The sequence below is a fragment of the Ochotona princeps genome, chromosome 4 (genome assembly GCF_030435755.1).
Source record: "Ochotona princeps isolate mOchPri1 chromosome 4, mOchPri1.hap1, whole genome shotgun sequence".
In the NCBI taxonomy this organism is placed as follows: domain Eukaryota; kingdom Metazoa; phylum Chordata; class Mammalia; order Lagomorpha; family Ochotonidae; genus Ochotona; species Ochotona princeps.
Window position 1 is genome coordinate 10,011,068 of NC_080835.1, and position 22,378 is coordinate 10,033,445.

At 39.1% G+C, this 22,378-nt stretch overlaps 1 protein-coding gene across 3 annotated transcripts in view; it reads right to left on the reverse strand.

The window, feature by feature from the left end:
* LOC131480166 (membrane-spanning 4-domains subfamily A member 8-like) overlaps positions 1 to 22,378 on the reverse strand; it is a 147,005-nt gene that overhangs the window by 120,144 nt on the left and 4,483 nt on the right. The window contains exons 4-7 of one of the 3 annotated variants that reach the window (XM_058662986.1): positions 13,957 to 14,013; positions 11,093 to 11,212; positions 4,615 to 4,735; positions 2,549 to 2,690 (exon numbers count right to left, since the gene is read on the reverse strand). In XM_058662986.1, coding sequence (XP_058518969.1) covers positions 4,616 to 4,735; positions 11,093 to 11,212; positions 13,957 to 14,013 — 297 coding nt within the window. In that variant the 3' untranslated portion in view covers positions 2,549 to 2,690; position 4,615. Of the gene's footprint in view, positions 1 to 2,548; positions 2,691 to 4,040; positions 4,308 to 4,614; positions 4,736 to 11,092; positions 11,213 to 13,956; positions 14,014 to 22,378 lie in introns of those variants that run through there. The other 2 variants (XM_058662983.1, XM_058662984.1) reach the window with 2 other exon arrangements.

Consider the following 22,378-nt stretch of genomic DNA (forward strand, 5'->3'; position numbering starts at 1 on the left):
ATCCCACCAAAAAACTGGGCCCAATTTTTGTTTGATAATCTAGAAAAAAATGATAAACTTATGGAAATGCAAAACTAAGTGAAGCTGAATCATTAAGAAGCAGAAAATGGGAATAGATTTATTGTGAGAAAGGAGTTTGAAATGGCAAATAACCGACAAAGTCTCCAGAATTAAGCAAGGAACTGACAACCTCACTGCTGAGTTTTAGTGGACACTTAAAGAGGAGCCAATGCCCATCCTCTCAAACCCTCCCCAAAAATTAAACAAGAAAAAGACACCAAAGTGAGACAAGAACTCCGCCAGAAAAGGACACCATAGGTCAGTATCTACGATGAACACAGAATACTAGCAAACAAAAACAAAAGCCGACCCAAATGACCATTCACCATAACCAAGTAAGATTTATCCATGGAATTCAAGCGTGATTGTACATTACAAATTGATATGTGATATAATACATTAGCACATGAAGGATGAAAACCATGAAAACGTCTCAATAGCATACATAAAACGTGTTGCCGTTCAGCTTCCTTTCACCATCAAACTGAACAAACCAGATGAAGGAATGTACCTGAACACTGTAAAAGCTGTTTAAGCCTTTCATTAACATCGTACCTAACACCGAGATGCTCAAACAAAGCTTTGAGTCTAAGATCAGGAATGAGAAGATGTTATTCATTTGTACTATTTTTATTCAATGTGATACTGGAAGTCTCAGCCAGGGAAATTAGGCACAAAAACAAAGAGTGTGAAGAAGGAAGGAAGGTGGGACGGATGGGTGGAAATGGATAAAGATGTTATATTGTCTTTATTTTTCTGTGACACTTTTATCTTCCATGCAGAAAATCCTACACAGTCTACCAAAAAGCCTGTCCAAGATAATGAATAAATTCAGTAAAGTTCTAGGATACCAAATCAACATGTCAGAAGAGCTAGCATTTTTCTTTTTACATTAACAATGAACTATATACAAATCAATTAAGAAAACTATATTAACATGAATCATGCTAGTTATCTTTAGTCAAAAGCCTTCCCCTCAAGTTATGTTTCAGGTATTTAAAGCAGTCTGTAGCCTGGTGGTTTTGGGTCTTGCATGGATTGGACAAGATCTGAAGATTTGCATGCTAACTTCTAGAAACTTCAAGGAAAACAAACTGTACCACAATTGCTTGTGTTATCAAAAAGAAAGAAGTAGCTACATTTGCTAAAATCACGAAAAAAAATCAACTTAGGAAGACATTGAATCAAGGAGGTGGAAGAACTGTATGTTGAAACTGTAAAACTGTAAAATGCTGGCAAAAGAACTTGAAAAAGAAACAAATGAAAGTATGTATCTGGTTCATGGAGTGGAAGAATTACTGTGAAAATGTCCAAATGTATTTGTCCAAAAGTCATCTATGGATCCAACGCAATCCATACCAAAATCGTTAACAATGCCAAAATTCACACTGAACCTCCAAAGACCACAAACAATAAAAAGAAGTTTGAACATTAAGAGCAAAGTTGGGGGAAGGTGAGGAGTGATAGTGTGGCTTAGCATGTTAAGTGGCTGCCTGTGATGCTGTAATCTCATACGAGCACTGGTGGGAGTCTTTGCTGTTCCATTTCCAATCCAGCTCCCTGTTAATGTGTGTTGGAAATCAGGAGAGGGTGTGCCAAGGGCTTGGGCTTCTGTATCTATAAGGGAGACCTGGATGATGCTGTTTGTTCCTGGCTTTGGCCTGGTCCAGCCTGAATCATGACAGCACTTAGGAGAGTGAGCCAGATTCTCTCTAACCCATCCTTTCAAATAAATAAATTTGAAAAATGAGAACAAAACTGGAGGTACCATACTACCTGATCTCCAAATATATTCAAGCCTGTAACAATGAAGGCCTATACTACTGTAATAATATAGGGGAAATCAGTGTGTGTGTGTGTGTGTGTGTGTGTGTGGAGTGAGGGGGATTTGGAAAGGGGAAGGGAAATCCCAGAGCCTATGGAACTGCATCATAAGCTAATAAAATAATTAAAAAGAAAGAACCATTGCAGCATGGTGCTGTCATAAAAACAGAGACACAGACCAATGGAATCGATTAGAGAGTCCAGAAATAAGCTCATAGAGGTTTTTTTTTCAATTGATTTTTCAATAGAGAGGCTAAAATCACATAATGGGGAAGAATGGTCTCTTCAATAAAGAGTTCTGGGAAAACTTGGTGTGCATATATAGAATAATACTAGTTTCTTATGGCTTAAAAAATCAACAAAAATAGACTGAAGGCTATTCTGTTTATGTTCCAGTTCCTGTTTGCATGGAACCTGACTGTTCCGCCGAGACGACAGTGTATTTGTCTGCCCATGATCCTGCCCAGGGTTTACACTGAATCTGTCAGATTCCCACAACTATGTTGGACCGTTTCCAAACCTTTACTGTTCAAAACAACTCATTCCCCAGCCCCTGTCCTATGATCTTTAGTCTACTCTTGTCCCAATTATTATCCCTCAGACAGTGATGAGTGGGGCACTGGCATCATTCATGTATTTCTGTCAAACACATGCAAGACAGGTACCTGAGCGCTGGGTACTTCTAAGGCAGAGAAGACTAACGTGAATCCTTTTAAGCATGGCTTCCATGGAAACACCAGACAAAGCAAAAAAAACCACCACAAGTCTTTGATCATAAAGCGTGTTCTCCTTCTGGTGCTGAGTACCTGTATTGGGATTGATGCTGAGCTGATGAGTGATGAATGGCGTTAGGATAACCTGAAATACAACAAAACTCTCTTACCCAGTTTCAGCTATGCTGTCTTGATTAAGTGTTTCCTAATTGCTCCACATTTCAGTGAGTTTTCAGAATTAGGAGAGTCAAATCTGTTTTTGTTTGTGTTTGGACAGCTTTTTCAGTGCTTGGTTGGTGTTTTCTTGTTTACCAGTTTAATGGATGTCACTCTAACCACATCTTAAATTAGTCTTGATGATATAAATTTAGAAACGAGCCTGGCAGGTTCTCCTATGCTCAGTGCCTTGCATCTTTCTCTAACCTTCTCTGTGAGCACTGCATTGCCCAGGCTTGGCTGGCTGCTAGTCTCGATTCAAGCTGCTGGTCCTCACAGGAATGAAAATGGCACCCAGGAACTGACCGATAATGCTTAAACTTAGATATGCTCACTGCTTCTCTCCAACTTCCTCTTCTTTGACCATCTGCCCTCAAAAATCAATGCAACCCAACCAAAATTGACCAGTCATTTAAAAACATGGAGACGACCACAGCTACTTCTATTGCTACATCATGAGGGGAGTGCAGGGGTGGAAATGGGAGACCAAGAACAATGGCTGAATTGATACTCAGCTTATTTTCTGCTTTCACCACTACAAAAATGCCTTGTTTCCTTGTTTCCTTTAATGGCTCCTTATTCTTTCCATAGCCTCTCCAGACCATTCCCCACATCTTAGCAATCCTTCAAATCTCCTCACATCATTTAAGTAAGGGGAGGGGAGTTCTACTGTCTTCAGAAAAGTTACATAAAAAAAGAGTGTTTCAAGATGTACCCTCAGGCTTCCTATGCAGCTTAACTTTAAATTACTTTCCCGTCATTTGTGATCAGTTTTAGTTCCACCAACAGTTCATTTTTTAAAATGGTGTATTGTGCTAAGAGAAGGAATTTGGAGACGTGTCTGTGAAGTGGCAGGTGTGCAATGAATGTAGCCATGATTAACTGTGTTATTATTATTACTGTCCTAAAAAGCAAGTTGAAAGTCCACATGGTTTTCCATCAAATTGGGAATAGAATGGTTAAAAATCTAAGTTTTGTGAATGTAAAAAAAATCACTTTGAAGTCTCTGGATGAACATCTTGAGATGATAAACAGTGACCCCATAAAATAGCTGAACACCCAAGCTCAAAAGGATACCCCATGGCAAGCCAAAAACACTAGCATGAAAAGAGAAAATAAAAGCTGATTCCCAACAGGATTTCAAATTGGCTGGTTCCTTAGAATTACAGCTTCCGCTTGTCATGGGGTGGCAAATGACAAATCCGTCTCCCCGCCGGCTTTACTTACTCAAAATGATGGAAGACTCTCCCGAGTAATGCGCGGTAAGCTACCTACATGTGTGACTAGCGCTGAGGTGTGTAGGATGGGCATGGATGGTCTCAGTTCAACTACTATTACCATGAAAACATTCCTAGTGATAGGGGCACTCAAGATGGAGGCGGCTAAGGTGTCAGCGCAGGGCAGGCCTTGACTCAGGCTGATCCGGCTCAATTCAGGATCTTGTGGCAGGTGATGCCTGGTGGGCGCTGCTTCTTCGAAGGTGCCCCTTAATCCTCGCCTCGTGAGGTTCTAACGCCGCAGTTGCGGCCAAGAACGGAGGTCGGTGGGCGATGGCGTTGCCCGAGGACATCCACGCGGACACCTGAGCCTACTGGGGCTGTTTTACTTCATAATTACAAGTTTAACCCTCCACTAAATAGATGATTCAACACGTGGTAGGAAACTTCATCTTCAGTTATACCCAGATGAACCTAGCCCTGAGCTTTTCAGCCCACTTGTACTTGGAGGAAACACAAAGGGCAAAACCTTTTCCCCTGGACGTCCAATAGTTCCTAAGTAGCCAGAGAAATGAACTACTCACATTATACATTGAGGGTGCTAAACTCAGTCTCTTCTATCCCCCATCTGGCCACCGACCAAGCTAGAGTCATTTCTAGCCAAGAGAAAACCCACAAATAGGACGACAAAATCATTCCACTTCGCTAAAGGTAAGAAAAAATAGAGATGTTAGCATACTTAAAATTTGTGGGAAAATAAAGATAATGTAAAACGCAAAATACTTGGAAATAGAAAAGGAGAAGTTGCCTAGGATACTGGTACCACCACTGTGCTGCATTGACATGGAACATTTACTATACAATGAGGCATTTGTGATAAACACTTTGTGAGCATTATCTCATTGAATCCACTCAACAACTCCTTACGGTAGATTGCCTTACCATTTTCATCCTAAAGCAGAAGAAAACGAAGTCTGCTGTTTGCTCATGGCACTTGTATGCTCTTGTCCTGGTAGGGTTTAAAACTGTGATTTCTGGGCCTGGCGGCGTGGCCTAGCGGCTAAAGTCCTGCCTTGGACGCTCCGGGATCCCATATGGGCGCCGGTTCTAATCCCAGCAGCTCCACTTCCCATCCAGCTCCCTGCTTGTGGCCTGGGAAAGCAGTCGAGGATGGCCCAATGCATTGGGACACTGCACCCGCGTGGGAGACCTGGAAGAGGTTCCTGGTTCCCGGCTTCGGATCGTTGCAGCACCGGCCGTTGTGATTCACTTGGGGAGTGAAACATCGGATGGAAGATCTTCCTCTCTGTCTCTCCTTCTCTCTGTATATCCGGCTTTCCAATAATAATAAATAAATCTTTAACAAAACACTGTGATTTCTGTTTTCTTATATGACTGTTTCTATAACTTTGTTATAGTTGTAAGCAGTATATCTCATATTTTCATTTAAAATTATGTACACTGAGTCATTTTCTTGTACCTGAACTTATATTACTTAACATCTATGCAATAATTAAGTTGGATATACAGTGTTATTTAAGTTTGCTACACATTTTTGTTTTTCTTTTTGATAATTTTTTAGATAATTGAAATTTCAAGAAACCTGATTTGTGGTAAACATTGCAGAATTGTTCCCCATATGAATTTCTCCACTTCACTCTGCTTCATTCTGTTAGCACCAACATTTATGAATTCTGTATGTGTACGTGTATGTATATATATAGTAAAACATTCAAGAAGACTTTATGACTTTATTTTCTGAACATTATAATAACCTATTTATTATACTGTATCAACATGAGCTTCTTCTCATTAGTGATTGTCAGAGAATGTGCAGGAGAGACAATTAACAACCTGAAGAGGAGACAGATAAGCTTGAACTGAGTGGTCTGGGAATAAACTCTGCCAGAGCCTTCTGCAAGCCAAGCGGCGGTCAGCGGTGGGTGGGAGCCCTCAGCTGCAGGGGTGGTTCCTAAGATAGCAAGCTCACCGAGATTCTCTTCCTCCCTTTCCTCACCTAATGGTCTCCTGAATGTCTTAGGAGCCAGTTAGCAGTAGAATGTGACCTTAGACAATCACCATGTCTGTGGAGAATTTGGGTGCCCTAAAAATAAAACTTCCTGTGAAGAGTCCAGAGGGGTTCCTTTTTCTTTTGAAAGTAGGATCCCATCTGGATATGGTAGGCTCTATTACTGCATCACTATACATTCCCTTAAGTGAGAAGCCACAAAATAATGTCAACAACAGATATGAAGTTAAAACAAAGACAAAATGAAAAAAGGAAAAAAAAAGAATACATCACCATAGAGTCGAAAAAACATGCCACTGAATAACCAGCACATGGGTGACAAAAAGAAAACACAAAAGCCTAATTTGTATGATGGTTTCCTTGTATTAGAGAGAATATATGGCATTTGCCCTTTTGGGTTTGACTTATTTGTGAAGATACATTGCACTACGCACCCCCTACTTCCAAATAAAAAACGGACTCCCAATGAAAGAGTTGGACATGTCTAGACAATAGGATGCTGGAATGTCTGTCAGTGTCTATACCAGCAATGTTGGGGCACACTTAAATAACAGACTGATGGAATTATAACTTGTTATGAAGGACTATACTATTGTAGCAATATGGGGAAAACCAGTCGGGGGGTTGGGAATTTTGGGGTTGGGAATCTCAGACCCTACGTAATTATGCCATAAAATTAAAAATGAAAAAAAAGTTACACAAATAAAGGAAAAAAAATAGAAAGAAGCAGTGTCTCTCAGGCCTTCCTTAATCTTTGCTTGTGTCCCAGACTTTTTGTACTTGTAGGTCCTTTTCCTTTTAAATCCTGGCTCCTGCTGCACAGGCCCTCAGCAGGTGATCCTTGGGACAACCTTTCATTGGAACCTGACTGAAAGTTTGTGTGAACAGAACTTGATCTTCTGAAAGATCTTGCAGATCTTGATATAAAAGAGCAATGCTTGGTCTCTCTTGGGCCTTAGATGATATTCCAATAATTGGGATTTTTTTGGAGTATCTTCAGGCATACTTTACCTAAAGTAAATGCTAATGAGTTTGTCACACAGTAAACGTGGATTCTATAGACAACTGGTCGAGTTGAGTCATGATTACCATGAAGAATATTTGATATTGATTATTTTATAACAAAAATGATTAATTTGGGCAAATGTCTCTCAATTCCACTATTTTCAAATAATGATTTAAATATTTTGCAAGTGTAAACTTGCTCAAAGTTTTTGTTAATCTTACTACAAAGTTTTTTTTTTAATATGACTGGCAACTTATGGTCTTTGAATACAGATTTGCTTTGAATAATATTAAGTATCTCCTCAAGGTTCATTTGAGGGACATGCTTTTTACCAAATGTTGCAGTTAAAATATTATACGATTTATGTTGTACCTTTTTTAATATGACTGGCAACTTATGGTCTTTGAATACAGATTTGCTTTGAATAATATTAAGTATCTCCTCAAGGTTCATTTGAGGGACATGCTTTTTACCAAATGTTGCAGTTAAAATATTATACGATTTATGTTGTACCTTGTATGCAGGCATGGCCTTAAGAAAAGTCCCAGTTATAACTGATTATGAGAGCGAATGAGAGCTGGCTACCTAACTGAATTAAAACCTTGCTTTTCAAATGACATTAGCAAGCCATGACCTAGTATGTTCCTGTTAATTTTAAAAATCACATGCCATCATAAGTATTTTTATCTTCTAATCAGTGCAGAACTATATCTATCTATCTATCTATCTATCTATAAATGTATACATTTATATACATACATTTGTATCAAGGCGCTACAGGTTATTTATGATTTGTTATTGAAGGTATGCAATCTGGTCAATTCCTAACTTTGCTAAGCTTTACGCCTTGAGCAAACCAAATCACTAAGAATCATTATTCTTGATCTGCCATTTCTTGACTCCTTAGGAAGATGTTTCTTTGCAGAGTTTCCTTAATATTTTCTTGGAAGGCGTAAAAACTACATAGCCACAATGAAGCCGCTCTAGCCTTTGCTATACTAATGTTACTATTCACAGCCAGTGAACAGTTACAAACGTAAAACCAATGCCTCTTGGGTGCCATCGTAGATGCTGCGAATGTGGAAATATCAGCAGTGAATGAAACATTGCTTTCATGTGCGCTTCCAGTTGGCTTCATCACACAGTCTAGTACATTGAATTGTACATGAACAATTGATACCTATCATTGCAGACAGGACTGTTTCAAACTAGTATTTCAGGAATCTGTTCATTTAGGATAAATGGAAATATTTCTGCCTAACAGACACTTTTAATCATAAAACAACTGGGCTTTCCTTTTTAGTCTGACCAGCAGAAAACTTAAGAGCAAAAACTGTGGTTCAATTTTAGGGATGTATGATATCATAAAACCAACATATTTAAGTTTTTATTTTTTATTTTGATTTCATAAGGACAATATTCCAAAGTTCACATATTGAATGGTTTAATATGTTTGATTGAACCATGGAATATTGACATTTCCATAACTCGAAGTGGTCTGATACAGCAATTTCATATGGTTCAATCTATATACATAGTTATGCTATCAACTTCAAATGATTTGGCTAAAATTAATTTTAATTAGTTCTAATTATATTATTGCAGACATTCTTAATCTTTTTCATGTAATATATAGAATATTAAAATATATATGCAGTTAATATACTTTGGAAAGAAATACATTATAAAATACTGTATATTACAAACACATGCAAATGTAAACATAGGGAAAGAAAAGAAATGGTTTTTAGCAAGAGAAACTTCTAGCAATTTTTCTGTTTAGTTGAATTGCCAGACAAGCTGCTTGGAGCGGTTATTTTTAACTCTCCTTTGGACACGTGAATGGTTTTATTTGGAGAACAGTTGCAGAGTACTTGAGAAAATTTGCTCCTTCTGACAGCTTTTGGTAAACAGAGATGAAGTGGGCACATTTCACGGAGGACAAGGAGGCTCCTTGGAGGGAAGGGTCTGTGATCTCATAATTTCCAACTGGCCTGCCTCAGCCAAGGGCAGTGCTTACTTCTAGCCTCAGACCCTGCAGAGTTGGACACGCCAGTCCTGAATAAATATTACTAAACCTCAGGTGGTTGACACTTGTGAATGCATCTATCATGTATGAATAGCAATGTAACCAACTGGGAATAAGGAAGTTCCAGTATGGCATGCTATGATATTGGTCATGTCAAGGGCTTTTTGGAACTAAAATGAGAAAAATTATACCAGAGGTTTTTCCATATTCTATGTCCTTCTGCTGAATGTCCATTCTTATTCTACTTCTCTAACTTTAGGCATGAAAAGTTATCATACTTCAAACACTCCTGGCATTCAAATTCTGTGATGAAGGTCGATCTCAATGGGTAGCACAGTGAGTGTCTAGGGAGTGGAGCAGTGCTCTCTGAATGTAACATGATTTCTTAAGCCTTTGCTATATGTCACGTGTGTTTGTGTATATGCATGAGATCATCAAAAATTTCATGGAAAGCACATATTATGAAAAAACTATGCATGAGTTCTAAATCTTTTCCATTTATTATTATTACTATGATACAGGTCCATAGGCTTTGGGATTTCCCTTAAACTCTCCCCCAAATGATCTCCCCTATATTATTACAATAGTATAGTTCTTCAAAAATAGTCATAAATCCATCATCGTGCCCAATTTGGCTCTTGTTGGGGTTCTGGGCTGTGAGATCCACCCTGTCCCCGCACTGCCTATTTGGTGTATACTGCTCTGTCTTTGCTCCTGGTCAAATCAAATAGATCATTAGGATGGGCAGTTCTTTTTCTGGGTTCACCCCCTGAGCTCCCAGTGAACTCTCCTTCCCACCTTGCTGCTGGTGGAGCTCAGATTACCGCTCGATGACTGCCACTGGGGTGTGTCTGGTCACTGCAATACCACATCATTGTCTCTGCTGCTTTCCAGTGTCTGCCAGTCTCCAGGTGCCCCTCTGCCATTAGCCTGTCCCTCCCTATTTCCTGGAATGTGCCCTCTCTGCCTCATCCTGGCTAGTGATTCTCCACCTGTTTAAGTGTGTCCTTACCCTATCCCGTCATCTTCTTTCTCTTAAAAGTTTTTTTGTACCAAAGATAAACTCATATTTCAATTCTGTTTGTCCACACAGCTTTGAATACCTATCAGCTAGTTACACAGTGTATCTGCATGGAGCTCCACATAGGATCTGAACTGTTACATCACTGAACTAGCAGTGTGGTCTGAAAAGGGCGTATATACACTTGTTTGTCTTCAGGATTCTGAAGACCTTCCTTCTCCATAAGGCACACAGTAGATCTAAATGGTGTAAAGTGTGAAGTGTAACCCCAAGATGATACAATTGCACTGATGCTTATGATAGGAAAACTCTTCAGCTATGAATATCTGCTCCAAATAACCCACCAAGCTTAAAAATCTTTTCTTCAGGTTTGGATTTCTTTTTTTCCCCCTCACTTCATCTATTTCTAGAACTCTGGAAGTGTTCTTGTATGTCCTGGAAATATATGTGTACATATATATGTACATATGTTTGTATATCACTGGAGGGAGTGGCACAAATGACTGCAAACAGCAAGAACTGGGTATCAACTGCAAAAAGTGAAATTGAATTGTAGACCTGTGGGTGACACAGCTTAGAAACCCGACTTAAGGAAAATCTGCTAGCCATATATATATATATATATATATATATATATATATATATATATATATACCTATAACCTCAAGAAATGAGCCTCAAAAAGATGTCTGTATTCGATGATCCACCTACCTGTATTTGCTTTTCCACCTTCACATCTGGTATACAGTATTTAGTTTTGACTCAGATGGTTAATAACATGTCAAGAAAGAACTCATGGCATCCTGAAGTTTTCTTTTTGCGTGTGAACACAGGCTAAGACCTATTTAGTCGTTTGGATTCAAATTCATATACATCACCTTTATATTTCTTTAACACCAAACTGCTCTCTGCTCATTTTGCAACAATTTTAAAGTACATAAGTCTCTGTGAAAAAAATCTCAATACACTGTACTTACTTGTGTCCACTGAATCTTTACTCTTCTCGCTGCGACTAATATAATTTCGACTATAATTAAAATCTGAGCTACCACTGAAAGGCTCACACTGTTAACGTTTGTCCTTATGGTGCATCCCAACTGGAACAGATACAAAACATCAATTAGTTAAATGCAGAACAGACACATTGCCATGACCCCATCAGCTTGCATTTTTGAAAAGTCCATTAAAGTAATTTGTTATGATTTATTAATTCTTTGGAATCTGATGCTACTCTCTAAGAGTTTCTAGCATCCAAATTTGTCAAAATCACAATGGGATGCCAAGGCTCTCTTCTGTTGCATGCAAACATTTAATCCACTCATTAAACACAAAATTCCAAACTGCACCAAATAACCATGTGCTGATCTAACGGGGAAGAAAAGTTGGCACTAAATGTAAGGAGAATTAATCAACATTGATGTCTCAGAGAGGCTCAGCATCCTCTGCGTTGCTCATGAAACCAGACACGTGGGTTACTGAGTTTCTGAAATGTAAAAGCTTTTTCCTGAGCTCTGAAAAAATCATGTATCTTTTTATTTAAAAAAAAAATAATGAGCCTTGGTCCTTCCTTCCCCACATTTATATTATAACATTTTTCTTACCCTGTTCCACTATCATGCCAAATTCTGCTGAGTCGCGGTAATGAAAGCTTTTATGCTTGTCTTACACTTACTTTTAATGAGACAGGTTCTAAACTTGCAAAAAACATTTTTAACAGCTTTTTTAAAAAAGGATTTATTCCTACTAGAAAGTCAGATATACAGAAGGGAGGAAAGACAGAGAGGAAGATTTTCCATCCAATGATTTACTCTCCAAGTGGCCTCAATGGCAGGAGCAGCTGAGTCAATGCAAAGCGCAGAGCCCAGAGCCTCTTTTGGGTCTCCCATGTGGGTGCAGGTTCTCAAGGCTTTGGGCTGTCCTCGACTGCTTCCCCAGGGCACAAGCAGGGAGCTGGATGGGAAATGGGGCTGCCAGGATTACAACTGGCACCGATATGGGATCCCAGTGTGTGCAAGGCGAGGACTTTTAGCAGCTAGGCTGCCAGGCTACAGTGCTGGGCCCTAACATTTGTGTGTGTGTTTTTTTAAGATTTACTTTGTTATTATTTATTATTTTTTAATCGGAAAGGCAATTATATAGAGAGAAGAGATACAGAGAGAAAGATCTTCCATCCACTGGCTCACTCCCCAAGAGACTGCAACAGCCGAAGCAGGGCCAATCTGAAGCCAGGAGCCAGGAGGCTTCTCCAGTCTCCCATTTGGGTACAGGGTCCCAAGGGTCCCAAGGTCTTGGACCATGCTTTACTGCTTTCCAAGGCCACAAGTGGGGAGATGGACAGGAAGTAGGGAAGCCGAGGCACAAACTGGCACCCACATGGGATCCTGATTGATTCAAGCCAAGGATTTAGTCACTAGGCTATTGCGCTGGGCCCTGTTTTTCCTTAAACCATGAATGGGTATGGATTCTATAGAATTGGTTTTCTTGTTTAAAGATTTATTTATTTAGACAGAGTTAGAGGCACAGAAGTGGGGTGGGTGGGAATCTTTCGTAGTTCATATCCTCAATGACCACAAAAAAGCTAGGACTGAGCCACGACAACAGAAGTCAGGAAATGAGCATTATTTAGGTCTCCCACGAGGGTGCAGGGCTCATGCCTTTGGGCCATCTTCTACTGCTTTCTCAGGTGCACTGGGAGGGAGCTGGATTGGAAGTAGGGTGAGCAGCTGGGACTGGAACTGGCACTTACAAGAGAAGCTTGGAGTCTCAAGCCATGACTTAACCTGATGTGCTACAACACCCTTTAAGTTGTTCTGTTGTATCTACTACACGGACTCAACATTTCCTTCTTTCTAACGTGGAAATGGCACCAAAATAGCTTTAAAATATAAAACCCAGTGTGCAATAGATTTAGTAAAGAGTATACAACTTATTAATAAGCATTTGGAGAATTATCGTAGAGTAAATGCATTGTTGAGGCCACCTGGATCAAGAGGTCACACTATCTAACTACCTGGAATCATGAATGTCCCTGCTTCCTGCCCATTCCCATCCTGCCTCACGAGATAAACTACTAGCTGATAGCATGTTCTTTGAAATAACATACCATCACCCATAGTAAGACATCTGGTGCACAGAAGCCATTCTGCAAATCTTAACATTATGATTCCAATTCCATATTTTTATCTTGCACTGTTTCAATGAATTCATATACACTTTCTATAATAATTGGTATCTTAATTTGAAATGAATATCTACTTCAAATTTCCATTTATCATTTTCCAATGTGTTTCGTCATTTCTGTATTGTTTTTACTTTATAAAATTAGCAATGAATTCTATCATAATAAATTCATTAAAGCATTGTCAAGCATTCCCACATTTCAATATTTTGATTATATTTCTGTTTAAGAAGCAATGGTATTTCTGGGCCTGGCAGCGTGGCCTAGAGGCTAAAGTCCTCGCCTTGAACGCCCCGGGATCCCATATGGGCTCCGATTCTAATCCCGGCAGCTCCACTTCCCATCCAGCTCCCTGCTTGTGGTCTGGGAAAGCAGTCGAGGACGGCCCAAAGCCTTGGGACCCTGCACCCGCTTGGGAGACCTGGAAGAAGTTCTTGGCTCCTGGCTTCGGATCGGCACAGCACCAGCCGTTGTGGTCACTTGGGGAGTGACTCATTGGATGGAAGCTCTTCCTCTCTGTCTCTCCTTCTCTCTGTATATCTGACTTTTCAATAAAAATAAAATAAATCTTAAAAAAAAAAGAAGCAATGGCATTTCCCCCGTAGTGATAATCTTGATTCTAACAAACTTTTTTCTCAAACTGTTCCAGTCATTCTGACTTACCAACACTGGAGTATGCCTCCTATCTGCTGCTATTGCAAGAACTCCTGATGTGACGTACTAGGAACAAAGAGAAGCATAAATAAGTGTCTTTTCATTGTCACCTAAGAAACTATTCTTAGAAATTTCAATAGCATTCTTGAAGCCCATAAAAATTACAGTTTAAGAGGACTTTAGCTGAACTATACAAATTCCTATTCTAGTTTCGTGATAGCTCTTGGAAAAATCTTCCAGTAACAAACCTCACGGATCTTTATCACAGACATGGAGAACCATGATTGGAATAGTGTGAAACTCATATTTGGAATCGAAAAAAAATGTTTTTTAAAATGTATCTGCTATCAATGTATTCTGATTGAACTTAGAAATGTTTAAAAGAAGTGTAGTATATGATTGAATTTATGAGTACAATGGAATAATATTCACTCATACAAAGGAAGTCCATTTGACTTGGGAGAATTCACGATGGACATACATTATGAACCTAGAGGGGAGAACAGAGTGGAGGGGAGGGAATTTGGGGGAGGTGGAGGAGAGAGCCCACTGCCAACTAAACTGTATCAAGAAACAATAATAAAAAAAGAAAGCTACGTCCCATGAGATATGAGGATTACAGTATTTCAAAAGTTCACAAAAGGGGTTTTGTGAAGGATCACAACTGAGTCTCTTGTTCTGTAACTTTCCTCCAAACAGTAGATACCATTGCTGTAGGAGCAGGAGAATTTGGCTCCCTCACACTCATACAGGTATTGAACACTGATATCTTAATGCTTGGTGAAGGCTTGATGCAATTACAGTGTCCAAAAAGCGGGTCTGTTGGGAGATATTTTGGTCCCTGGGGATGACCAAAATGGTTATCACCAGACTTTTAGTTAATATTTGAGTTCAAGTTTGGCAAGGATGCTCTCTTTCTGCTTCCTGTGTTACCATTTGATTGTTATTCTGATGCTGCCTCCTATAGGTCATTGTGCTCCTAAACTGTAACCTCCAACCTGAGAGTTGAAATTCCAAGACACTCCTGGAAGAATTTCAAAGTATTGAAAGCACACTAACTTAATCACCAAATACTTCTGTCACTAAGACATTTTACTTGTGTGCATTTAGCAAAGATAATAATCATTTCTAAAAAGAGGAAACACCCAGAGCACAAGTAGTCATATCAAAATAAAGAAACAGGAATACATCAAACCAAGAAGTTTCTGTACAACAAAGTAAATGATCTACAAAGTGAAGAAGCAGCCAACAACAACAAAAATGGGAGAAAGCGTTTGCACACTACACAAGAGATAAGGGACAAATATCTAGGATTTACAAAAACCCACAGAAACTCAGCAACAGCAGAACAAGCAATCCTGTGAAGAAATAGGTGAAAGAAATGAACAGACATCTTTCAAAAGAAGAAATTCAAATGGCTAATAGACATATGCGAAAATGCTCAGGCTCCCTAGCTATCAGAAAAACATAATTAAAAACCTCAGTGAAGTTCCATCTAATTCCAGTGAGACTGGCCAACATTCATATGTCTACTAACAACACCCGCTGGTGTGGATGTGGGGAGAAAGGCACCCTACTCCATTATTGGTGGAGTGTCAGCTAGTATAGACATCATGAATATCAGTATGGAGCGTGCCAAGACAACTGAAAATTAATTTACTATGTGATACAACTATCTCACACCTTGTAACATATTCAAAGGAAATGAAACATGCATTCGGGAATGTCACCTGTAATCCCGTATTTATACCAGCACAGTCTACAATAACAAAGACCTGGAAACAACACAGATGTCCACTGAAAGAAAAATGGATAAAGAAACCATGGCACATCTGCTCTATGAAAACAAATTAAATTCTACCATTTGCAACAAAACGAGCCCCACTAAGACAATTACACTCAGTGAAACAAGCCAATCCCCAAAGGACAAATATCATATGTTCTCTCCGATATGTGACAATTTTCATGCAAAATACAAGATCAACAGACACACAGACAAATAAATAAACATATATATTCATCTAGAAGAACTGCATAATGGAGACTGTCATACCAAGAAGTGAAGATACAGTGCAGCATGCATCTCTACTCCCAAATGAAAGATGGACTCCCAATGAAACCATTAAATACATCTTGAAATAGGATGCTAGACTTTCTACTGTTGTCTATACCTACAATGTCAACGTACACTTAAGTAGAAGAATGATGGACTTGTGAAGGTTTTGAAAAACTATATAATAATAATACAGGGCAAATCAGTGGAGGAGGGGAGCCCTGAGCACTTGGAACTGCATAATAAGAAATAAAAAAATAAAGAGTTAAAAAATTTTAAAGGGCCACTCCTATGCTCATAGCAGCACAATCAGTAATTGCAAAAACATGGAAGCAACCAAAATGCCCATCAACAGAGGATTGGATAAGAAAGCTATGGTTCATCTACTCCATGGAATACTACTCAGCTATTAAAAAAAACAAAATGCAGTTCTTTGTGGCCAAATGGGCCAAACTGGAAGCCATAATGCTAAGGGAAATGAGCCGATCCCAAAAGGTTAAATACCACATGTTTGCCTTAATTTAAGATGATATGATGTTATGTATAACATGTTATGTTTTGAATGTTATATGTTGTGTATAAACTAAAATTGAAGTATAGGTGAGGTGGTCACAGAAGGTGACTGGGAACTCGCATTTACTTTTAACATATTGGTTACTCATTACTATGTCAATTAATTCCATAATGATGTAAATTTTTGCTGATGGTATGTTGGAGCTTTCAATTGACTGGGATGATACTCTGCTGGCTCTGTCTTCAGATCAGAGAGGGTATACCTAAGAAGCCGTTGAACTTGACTGGACAATAAGATGCTGGACTCTATGTTTGGTATACGCTTGCAATGGGGGAATCTCAACTGAACTTGAGCTGTGGTTATGCAACAAGGTGGAGGAATCCACCATGGTGGGAGGGTTTGGGGAGGGGTGGGGAGAACCCAAGTATCTATGTAATTGTGTCACATAATACAATGTAATTACTGAAGTTAAATAATAAAAAAAAATTTTTTAAAGGGGAAAAAAAATCAAATGAGGTGGTAGACTTGACATGTTGTGGATGGATCTAGATGTTATGCTAAGTTAAATAAGCCATACAGGGAAAAAGAAACTACTGTATGATTACACCTACATGTAGAACAATCACCATTAGAAGAGCTCAATACACAGATATAGAGAATCAAACAACTGCTATGACGTGCGACAGTGAGAGAGAAAGTGGAATAGGGATGGAGGAGTGAAACTTTACAACTAGGTGCTCAACAGGATGAATAAGGTTAGCGAACTTGGTACAATATAAGAGGTACGGATCACAAAATTGTGTTAGGGATTTGTGTCATGCAGAAAGATTTAACTGCATTTGTCACAGAAATCACTCAATGAGGTGAAGGAGAAGCACAACTGTTTCATGATAGTAATCATTTAAACATATCCCTACGTGCTGCAACATCGTACTGTATACCCAACAGTACAAGATAAAAAAGAACATTTTAAAAGGACACGTATACTTTTATGTCTCACGAGTTCACTTCCTTTGATGTTTAATAGCTGTCAAACTTCTATTAACAGAAAACAGCATTTAATGTTTTTAAAAAATTTGATTTTCAGTACGATCTTTGCAATGTAAAAACCACGTATTTTCCTCCCAATGTAGTCTATGGTGAATACTTAATCATTTTCCAGCACTGCCTGGAAGGACAGTGGTTTCTGGTACATCAAGGATTGACCTTTTTTTCTCTAATAATTTAACCTGCATCTTCGTATGCACCCATTTGAGGGTAGCAACACTTGTCTGAACTGTAGTAAAGGGAAGAGAGCATGTCTCTTTCTCAGAAAAATGGGACCAATGACATGCAGTAAATCATATTTGAGGTCGATCATCCATACACAAGCACAGCCAAGAATATCTTCATGTTATATTATACTATAAAGAATACAAACAAGGATGATGTGATATGAGGAGGTTTTTAAAAAGATGTCTCTTAGGAGATGTTAGTCTATGATCTGTGTGACAGTAAGCTCCTGAACACAGGCAGAGTAGTGGTGGTTATGTGTGCGGTGAGATATATGTTTGTGTAAACATCACCCAGGGCGCCTGGCACGGTAGTCAGCCTAGTGGCTAAAGTCTTTGCCTTGAACGTGCCGGGATCCCATATGGGTGCCAGTTCTAATCCCAGTGGCCCTGCTTCCCATCCAGCTCCCTGCTTGTCACCTGGGAAAGCAATCGAGGACAGCCCAAACCCTTGGGACCCTGCATCTGCATGGGAGTCTCAGAAGAGGTTCCAGGCTCCTGCCTTTGAAACAACTCAGTTCTGGCCATTGCGGCTGCTTGGCAAGTGAATCATCGGATGGATGATCTTCCTCTCTGTCTCTCCTCCTCTCTGTATATCTGATTTTCCAATTAAAAAAATCTTAAAAAAGAAAAAAAATAATGGCTATAAGTAACTGACAGGTGAAGACATTATAGGTAAGGAAAAATAATAGGCTGAGGTTGGGGATAATTTTAATCTGGTGAAATTACATTGTGAGCTGCTGAATAATTAATGGGATTAGAGAAGTGATTTTTTACTTTGGCTCTGTAGTTACAGGTGACTTTTTTACTAAACGGTAACATTATCACAATGTGGTATGCAAATCTATGTTTGACTCATCCATACTGGTAATCTAACAGGTTTAATGTCCTATTGGATTCCTACATGACTTGGAGGCCAAACTTAACCATTTTGTTGAAATAAAAGCCCACCCTGTAATTGATCAGCTACTGTCATACTATTGTTCTTCTTTGCACAAGAAAATTCAACAGAGAATTATCTGCATGTGTTATGCTACCTTGAAATTTATTCCTAAACATATTCCAGTCATATTTCCAGTTCTAGCTCACCAATTCACGCCCCCCCGCCTTTTTTCTGTCAGCTATGGTTTTTGAGCATTAATTACTCCCCTGTCTTTGCTCCTACTTTTTTGTTTTTCTCCTCAGTTTCTTTTCTGGCTCTTCTTCAGTTTGAATTCCTGACCTTAGGGATGCATGAGCCTTATTGTCTTAAGACTCTACGCTGTCTACACAAATGAGATCACTTCCTGATCAGTTTCGTCAGCAACAAACACCTAGCTATGCCAAATAGTCCCGCATGTATGTCATTGTTTCAAATGCTTCATACTCATATCTATAGATAGGATAATTGCCATCTCTGTGTGGTGTATGAAAGAGATTTCAAAATCAATGCTTGTCAAATCAAACACCTGAAATTCCACCCTCTTCAAACCAGCCATTTTAGCTGATGGAAAATCTATTCCACTTGCTTGAATCAATATTTCAAAGAATCTTTTCTTTCTTTCTCTCTCTGGTTTCAAATATAATCCATTAAGAACTCTTTTGGGCTACTCTCAAAATATATTTATAATCAATTTCTTTTTATTTCCAATGTGTTGGTTTGAGGCATAATTTCCTCTCACAAAGCAGCTCGAACATGATTTTAGGAGATTTCCTCACCTTTACCTTTGATATTTTATGACATTTAATGAATTTTAATCCTTAGGTTGAATCATGTCATTCCTCAGTTCACCAGCCTGAAACGGCTGTCAATGATTATCACTCTATGAATATATACACACATATATGTTGACTATAGATCCTTAGATCATCATGTATCCTGTCATACAGCTCACTTCTTTTTCTTCCGATCTTTTCTCAGTTCATTCTATTTAAATAGCCTCTTGTTGTTCAGTAAACACCAAGACTTGTTCTCAGCCTAGGATCTCTACCCTTTCTTGTACACTATCATTCCAGGAATCCCTCTGGCCTATCACTCCAATGTCTTAACAGTTTGTCTCCTATTTCTCCATCTCATTGAGGATTAAGCATTGAAAAAACACTCCAACCTCTGCTGGCTTTATGTCTTAGTACCCTCCTGTATTTTTTTCTCACCCAATCTTTTTTATCTTGTGCTATTTATCTTTCATCAAAAGGTGAATGGATCAGGAGTAAGGATCTTGAGCTTTTAATTTTTTTTCTTCAGATATAATTGACATACTGCCTATAGTTATGGTCTGTAGGATGTTTTAGTACATATGTATTGTAAAATGATTACTACATATCCTTATTTTGCATTAATTTCTTTGGTGAGAGTGTTTAATATCTACTCTACCAAAAAAATTGCAGTGGGGTATCTGTATAAAAGAAACTTCATACCAAGCCGTATGCCTTCCTTTCCTTCATCTTTTAGCACCTGGAATCATCCTTCTACTCTCTGCTTCTGTGAGTTTGACTGCTTCTTCTTGTTGATCCTGCGTGTGAAGTGAAGATCATGCAGTCTTTCTGGATTTGCCTTACTGACTCATCTCCCCTAGGACAGTGGTCTCCAAGTTCCTGAATGCTGTTACAAACATTTCAGGATGTGTGTATGTATGTGTGTGTTAGACAGAAAGAGAGAAGAGAGACTTCAAAGCTTTCACGAAAAATGAATATTTAGAGAGAATTATGCATTGCTTTCAGGTTTTTTGCACCAAATTACTTATTTTTAGTTCAATTTTCCATAAACTTTCTGATGTGGAATTTGTGTGTGTATGTGAATGTGTGTTGCATTGTTTAAACCATTAATGGACACTTAAACTGATCTATTCTCTTTAATACGGTGACTAACACTGCAATGAATACGGGAGATCTCTCTTTGCACACTGATTTCATTTCCTGTGGATATATATAACTGGAAGAGCAATTTCCGGATCAGATGGTAACTCTTTTTTTTAAATGAATATTATTCATTCATTGTAAAAGTAGCATGGTAGAGATAGAGAGAAAAGAGAGAGACTCCTTCATCTGCTGCTCCTCTCCCTGAGCACTCACAGCAGTTGGGTCTGGGCTGGGCCTGGCACAAGACAGCAACCAGGAATGTCACCCAGTTCTCCCACATGGATGGCAGGGACCCAAGTATTTGGGCCACCATTTTCTGCCTCTTAGGTGAAACTAGATTGGAAGTGGAGGAGTCAGGACCCAAAGTGGCACTCTGGTGTGGGCTGGGTATTGTGAATGGGGGCTTAACTTTCTGTGCCATAATACCCACATATATTTTTAATATTATGAGAAATCTTTTACTATTTTTCATTAATTCTGGTGTTATTTTATGTTCTTATAATTAGTGATCAAGGGTTTCCTGTCCTCTGTAAGTTGCTAATGCTTTTTTATTATTTTTATTATTACAAAGTCAGATATACAGAAAGGAAGAGAGACAGAGAGGAAGATCTTCCATCCAATGAGTCACTCCCCAAGTGAGCCGCAATGGCTGGTGCTGTGCTGATCTGAAGCCGGGAACCAGGAACCTCTTCTGGGTCTTCCACGTGGGTGTAGGGTTCCAAAGCTTTGGGCCATCCTCAACTGCTTTCCCAGGCCACAAGCAGGGAGCTGGATGGGAAGTGGAGCTGCTGGGATTAGAACCAGCACCCATATGGGATCCTGTGGCGTTCAAGGCAAGGACTTTAGCCACTAGGCCACACCGCCGGGCCCCGCTAATGCTTTTTTAAAAATTATTATTTCATTTTATGACACAATTTCACAGGCTCTGGGATTCCCCCAACCCTTCCCCAAGCCCTCTCTCCATATTGAATTCCTCCATATTGTTACAGTAGTATAGCTCAAAACCAGTCATATTCCTTCATTGCAGGAATGGACCATGCAGAGTCCAGCATCTGATTGTCCAGATAAATTCAACAGTTTCATTGGGAGACCATCCTTGTTCTGAAAGTAGAGCTGGCAGAATATAATCCCCTCCAACGAAAAGCCACAACACCAATTCAACAACAGGAAGAAACATTGAAATTTACAACATCATGAAGTTAATTAACATGGTATTGAGTGACCAATCTGTTAGAAAATGCCAAGTTCTTATCCACATCCTATAACTACTTCACTGACATCTCAATTTTAGTATATACACAACTGACTGCTATAAACCTTAAAATGGTTATAGGGTACTATTCAGCTGTCTCATGTCTATTTTCATTTTTATATTTAGCAGCTGATAGTATTCAAGCGTGATTTTTACTGAACTTCACAAATTTTAGGATAGTCCAAACAGGCTTATAATTCTAATAAGCCATTTGATAACAATTGAGGAACAGAACAATTTTAGGAGCGGTGTGCAGAGAAATCTTCAGTACCTTAGCGAGGAGTAACTGATCTCTGTGTCCTGCCTAGTAAGGTATATGGTAGTCCAAACTGACTTTGTCCTGTCTGTTCTAAGCTTTCCTTATTGGTCTCTGGCTATCTGAGCTAACTTCTGGGATTCTGGTTCTGGAACAACCGTGATGGTCATTGCAAGAGAGGGTGGGGAGCCAAAGTTGGAACTAAGTAAGTACTGGGGAAAGCTCCTCTCCTGAGTTCCAAAAGAAA